The sequence below is a fragment of the Phytophthora infestans genome, genomic scaffold (genome assembly GCF_000142945.1).
Source record: "Phytophthora infestans T30-4 supercont1.13 genomic scaffold, whole genome shotgun sequence".
NCBI lineage: Eukaryota > Oomycota > Peronosporomycetes > Peronosporales > Peronosporaceae > Phytophthora > Phytophthora infestans.
This window is the reverse complement of record NW_003303746.1, coordinates 127,474-133,917: the sequence shown is the minus strand read 5'-3', so window position 1 is coordinate 133,917 and position 6,444 is coordinate 127,474. Positions and strand designations below refer to the sequence as shown.

Sequence of the window (6,444 nt, the reverse complement as noted above, 5' to 3'; positions counted from 1 at the left end):
TCGGTAGCTGCCTTGTCCCGCTGGCGTTCGGTGTCCGCCAACTTCGCTTGGATCTCGTCGCGCAATTAAGTTATACGTACGAATTCTTCGAGCGCGTAATCTCGTCCAGCAGAAGCCTTCTCGAGTGACTCCTTGGTATCTTTCAACTCCTCAGAGAGACGAGCCAGAGCTACATCCGGCGATGAGGGAGGTGGATTTGGCGCGGGGGACCCTCCGCGCGCTGACCCTAATGCGGATCCGCCATGGGTGGATCCCACATAGTCGTTAGTTACCGCTTCTTTTTTGGGTCAGGCGCAACTCGTCACGGAGTCGATCCAAGCTCTCGTCCGCGGCCGCACTAGCCGTCTGGGAATCCTCCAGATCTCGCTCGAGGTCGTGGATCCGGGATTGGAGCTGGTGGATCTCAGATCCGGCGAGTGCGATCTCCCTATAGAGGTGATTATTGTCATCCCGCATACCATCTCGTTGACGGGAGGCGCGATCCAGCCGTCCGGTCAGGTCGCGGATCTCGACCGCTTGATCAGCCAACAAAAGTCTTAGGTCCTGCGAACGAGAGGCCGCACGGTGCTCCCACCCCTGGATCTCCATAGCCTGGTCATGGACCTAGGTTCGCAAGGTTTGGAGTTGAGTGGCAAGAATGGCCACCAGGGCGTAGCGGAGGGGGCGGTCCATGTCGGAGCATGTCATTCCTCCGTCTTAAGCAACGTTGATGGGGTCATCCACCCAGTGATAGTTGAAGAAACCGTCCGGGGAAGTTGCGTTCGTATGACAGCCATGAACGTGGAAAATCGCTCCGCCGAAGATCTCGTAGAATCCAGGAGAGCCTGTCCATCCGAGAGGCGCAGACAGCTCGATCACCAGTGCGTTCGCCTCCTCGATCATCCCGGCAAACAGGTAGACGCTGTTGCTGTGAATGCTAATGTTGCGGAAGGCCGTAGCCATGTCGCCCGCCATCACGTATACGGGTACATCGGGAAATGTTAGCTTCATTTTTAAAATCGCCCGGGCTACTGCGTCGCGCAATGAACGTAATCAGGCTTGGTAATGCTTTCTTGATCAGTGCAATCGTTGATCGATGTTCCTTCAGGGTATGACGGATCGTGGTTCGTACGGCCGGAAACCTTAGTGTCCTCGCTGCCCTTGTCTACGACGCCGAAGGGGCTACTGATTATCTCTGGCCACTGCTTCAGAAGATCCATGTCGAGGACCAGGCACCTCCAAGCATCTTGTTCCTTCCTGATATTCTTGCGCAGGATGGTGATCCTGTCCCGAGCAGAACCATGATTCACTGATCGAACAGACTACCGAGGCGGCGTTTCTTTAAGCTGAGCTTCGACGCCTTCTCGAGCAATCTTCTGCACCTGCGCCAAGTGCTTGTATTCTCTGCATAGACCGCCAAGAACCACTGGGACCAGATTCTTGTTCGAGCGATAGTCCGCTCCGTTTGTCTCTGAACCAGCTCCACGAACACCGGTAGTGGTAATGCTGAACGGCGTGCGAGCTCCGATAGAGAGCGTTGCAATGACTTATTAAGCAAGTACACAGGTTCATCAGTGCCTTCTTTTGTTGTAGAAAATTAGGCGCTGGTAGCTTTATGCCGAAGCTGTCCATAACCTTCCCGAGCGTAGTCATTTGAACTTGTCGGTTCAGGTTCCGTCGCCGGCGTGCATTCTCATGCATTTGGTCCGCGGTTTTACTTGAGACTACAGGGCGACGTGGGGCTTTTCCGATCCGAAGTATGTTTCCTGTGCCATCTCTGTTAGCCGAGTGTACCTTGGCTGGATTTGCTTGACTTGTAATCGACGTCGGAGGCATGCTTGCAGATACATCGGGATTCATCGGGATTTTGACCTTGGTAGACTTCGTATTGTCGCATCGGTCGTTTCGTCAAACTCGCTAGTGTTCAGATCGACTGACCTGGATGGGCTGCCCCCCGGAGGGCGTGTATACTTGGATGGCTGTATAGACGACATGGATTGTATAGTCAAAGCAGGCCGTTTACTCGTGGGTGACTGTATGGTCGACCCGGACTGTATAGTCAAAGGAGGCTGTATAGCCGAAGACATCACTTGACTCGATAAACCGCAGGTTAGGGAGAGCCTGGAAGGTGAGGAACCCGGTACATCGGCAGGTGAGGAGAGGATATCATTAGCGAAACGGAGGCCTTTCGGAGAAATTTCTCGCTCGCGCGGCAAAATCAGATGCAGTACTCGCTGGCGGCTATGGATGATTTGAGTGTGGCGTGACGCACGTTTCGCGGGTACCACCCGAGCCCTACACTACACTCAAGCCACATTCCGGCGAAAGTAATAGACACCTCAGCGGCACCTCAGCAGCAGTGACACCGTTGCGTCACCAAGGTCTGGCGGCCCCTATCCCCATTGTGCACCGTCGGACAGGGGCACAAAGGCATTGGAAAACTGCACTGTCCGTGTGTATTGTGGGAGATGGGATATTGTGTGTGTACGGATCCCTACGTGTGAATCGTATATTTCTACGTCAGTCATAAAGCTGATCTAAAATTCCATAAAATCAGCTAATCCTTACGTGCCTGATACAGAACGCCTCTTCACGGGTTCCATAAAAGCTCGTCCTCACTTTAGCGACTGTTAGATCAAACACGGAATAACTTTTCAGGGCTCTAAATGAAGTCTTCAGTCACCCCTTTTTTAAGTTTCTAAAAGGAGGTAAATTTCGAGCGAAAGTGGGAAATGATAAAACAAAGACCCTTTTTGTCCTAATAGAGAGATAAATCAGAGTTTTAAGAATGGTGTGCGTTACACTAAAGGGGGGGCTTTGCAATTAAAATAAATATGCTGCTCCGACCTGCAACTTGTGCCGTCCGCCGAGCTCCACGTGTTGCCTCATTTGCTTCTAGAAGCAATCGACGCGCTGCTTCATCCATATTAACGAAACTACCCTCTCAGCGACTGCCTCTGGGGGTCCAGCGTTGCGATTGTGCTGTAGTGTTTCGAGATTTATCGACAACTTCTGGAAGAAACAAGGACACGTGGGTGGAGGGGGTGCGATCGACGTGCAAAGCATTCGCAGTCAATACAACTGTTAAATTTTTAAATTCTTGCGTTTGTGCTGCTACTGCAGCATGATGCGGGTGCTCCGACGGGATCTAACCCTCGAATGAACGAGTTGATTGAATTGTTCAAAGAGAGTCGCATGGAGGTTTGTCGTGTTAATAGAAAAAGAATATCGGTAATGCTGCTACTGACAGCGTGACGGCTTACTATGGTGCGGATAGGGACATAACAAGCGGGAGCTGAAGCAGTCCATGGAGCTCTACGCCCTCCTCAAACTGCGCAACCAACCAGGTACTACATGCTAAGGTCCAAGTAAGGGCCTCTGTAATGGGACAGTATTTTATGTTTGGTTTGCGTAATTCGCAGATGCTGATACATTCGAAGTAGCCTTCGGCATTGCGCAGATATACGATAACCTGCTCGAGGATGGACAGACGGCCACAAAGTACTATGGAGAAGCCTTTGAGATTTTAGAGACCATCTCGACGAACGTAACGGCTTGGGGTGCATATATGCGAGTGACTACGCTTGCTGCTCTTGCAGTGTGTCACGAAAACCTGTATGTCATACTTGTTTGCTGTTTGCTCTTAACTCGTTGCTGACTGAAGCGTGGTTGCCAGTGGTCAATCTGAGGAAGCTGCTACGTACTTTGAAGACGCCATTGGAGCGTACGAGGAGCATTGCGACCAAGCGTCGGCCCTGGATGCTGATGGGGGTAAGATATCGGGCTCGGATATCTCTCTTCTTGCCGATCTCAACGCCACGGCTGCCATGGTTCACTACCACTACGCTGGCAATTTGCTTGCTCGAAACTACTGGGACGAGGCCAAAACGGTCACAAAGATCGCGCTTGGGCTTGCGGAGAATTCGAGTATGCCGGCGGAGGACCTGCAGCAGTACATTCACGAGCTGTGGCTAGGGTAATAGTGGTACAGCGGTAAGCATCAACCCAAAACTGTACTGTAGTACTACTATTTTGTACTAGTATTGAGCATACAAACAAGGCCGGGATGAATATACTTCAGTACGTAATACCTCGAAGTAATATTTTACTATCTCCGCTTAGAAAATATATCACTTTCCAAAAAAAAACGACGCTCCGCCTCGTTCTTTTTCATGATTATAAAGTTGCGGAGGGCTAATGATCCTTCTGTGTACTGTGCTGCCAACTTAGCTGTACAGTATTCTGCGTGAATAGTGAGCGGGTGATGAACGCATAAACTACCACAAAGAATAATACCACCCTATCAGCGCGACACGAGAGGAGAGGTGCACAAGGTACATGTATTGAGCTAAGAGTGAGTCCCCCTACAAGCACAAAATCCAGTGCATTTCAACATTTCAAATTGGCGCGGCTTTTGGCGCCTTGCACATGTATGAAATACATGCATACTATGCGCATGTAGGTTAACGGACCTTCACATCCCGCCGGTACTAAGCTATTTAATCCGCCATGCCCGCAATCCTACGCGGCGGCTACGCCTTACCTGGGCTGAGAAGGTGGTCACTCTCTCGTACTATGTCCTACAAGGCAATCGCTGAATGGGCCGTAAACGAGTTCTGTCTCCCAACCACTCCCCGCAAAGCCACCATGTGTTGTATTTTCAAGTCGTCAGCTACACTACTGAAGCAACCAGTGGAGAAGGCTACTCTATTATCAAAAAAGTGATGCATGCATTAAATCGCTTAGGAGAAGGACACGCCGAGCCTTAAAAAGTGGATTTACTAACTGCATTGATGGGGTGGGAGGGTGTGATCAAAGGTGAGCGCGACAACCATTCGACATTCGGGTTTAGTTAACAAAGCGAGCATCAATTACTTGCTTTGTTAACTTATATCAATACAGGCTGTTTTTCGCTCCAAACTGCTTTGAGGAATATACTACAGACTGGCATATATATCAGGCGTTCACTATTCACGCAGAATACTGTACACTGCGTTTCGGGAGTTTTGACCTTTGAAATGATAATAGACCCGACATTTTATGTTCAAATTGCTTAACTGCGGGTGTGCTTGTTCCACCACATCAGTGTAGCTGTGGTGTAGCGGGATCAGCAAACTGCGAGATTGCTGGATCCAACTTACCAACTGCGCCCAGACACCGACTAACGGAGGGGGTCCCCCGATGATCCGTGTTCTGCTGAACTTTCCTCACCTTGTGTACCCGTCGGTAGGGCGGGATCTTGCTCTCTCGGTAACTTCCGAAGAGTTCAAGTGGTGAAGCTTGAGTGTCTTGGCGAGACGTGGGGATGGGGTGGAGCAGCAGTGGAAAAACTTCACTCTGCGTCCGCGGATGGTTCCGAATCCTAAGCGAATATTCGAGCTTATGGATCCGGGGCCTAGATCGTGGATCTGGCCGTAGGGTTGCCTTGCGGGTGTGTTTCCTTGCCTTTATGTTTCCTTTGCGTCGTACTTGCCGCCTCCTGTGACGGGATCTTGAGAGTTGAGAACCTCTAAGGTGTAACCGACCAAGTAGTAAATTCGGCTAGTCTGTCGGATCTGCACAAGTAAAGGAAAAGCTCACTAGGCTGTAGGATCTGGCCAATGTATTATCCAGTTATCACTACCAACACTAGATTCCCAATCCCCAACCTTCTCCGAGCTCGTACGGCCAATGTAGTTCCGGTTCTTGGGGGCAGGAAGGCACTTGCGTGATACTTTGCAAATTAGGTTCTGTATTGATACTTAAGCCTATACCTGCCTGGATTTCTACCTTCTATGTCTTTCACTTGCTAAATCCCTTACCAGGCTCGGCTGCATGTCCCTTCTTCCCTTGACCCATCATCCCAGCTGTATTATCTTCAGATCCACCAGATCCAAGGCGTAATCATTATGGTCACCCTATTATGGGTACACTCATCCGGATCCAGGTTGCTTGGATCCACTTCACTGTAAGTGTACACTCGTCGTGGATCTGAGCTCTTCAATCATCCAACATTATCTCGCAACCGTCTGTGATCCCCATTGTCCCACGAAAGTTCGAGATCCACTGCGTCCATGATCCCTGTATCCTGGATCCAGGTCCCTCTATGCGGGATCCTCCCTCCTTGGATCCGAACTCGGAAGTATGGGATCCGGGGCGCCTCGCGGTTGATCTTGACTTCTTGTTAGCCGTGGCTACTAGATCCACCTTCAGAGGGCACCTACCATCATCCGTTCATAGGATTCACACTCGATCCACTCTTATATAGTATATCCCATATCCATCTAAGTGAATCCAGGTAAGGGTGGATCCGAGATAGGTCTTGGTGGATCTTGCCTTCCCGTACACCACTCACACCAGATCCACCGTCATTTCGTACGGGGGGCCACTCGTCATGGCTAATCCACCACAGGCAACTTGCAACCGTGCCAGACAATCCAAATCCTCTCTAATCACTTGAAATTGTCACTGATTCGGGATAGTGAC

At 50.4% G+C, this 6,444-nt stretch overlaps 1 protein-coding gene across 1 annotated transcript; it reads left to right on the top strand.

Moving 5' to 3' along the window:
- Positions 1 to 3,547: 3,547 nt before the first annotated feature.
- Positions 3,548 to 3,959, top strand: PITG_08245 (uncharacterized protein; the record flags this gene model as incomplete). The annotated part of the gene is made up of 2 exons (XM_002903624.1): positions 3,548 to 3,598; positions 3,669 to 3,959. The coding sequence occupies 2 exons, from the start codon at positions 3,548 to 3,550 to the stop codon at positions 3,957 to 3,959; spliced, it is 342 nt and encodes a 113-aa protein (XP_002903670.1).
- Positions 3,960 to 6,444: the final 2,485 nt, after the last annotated feature.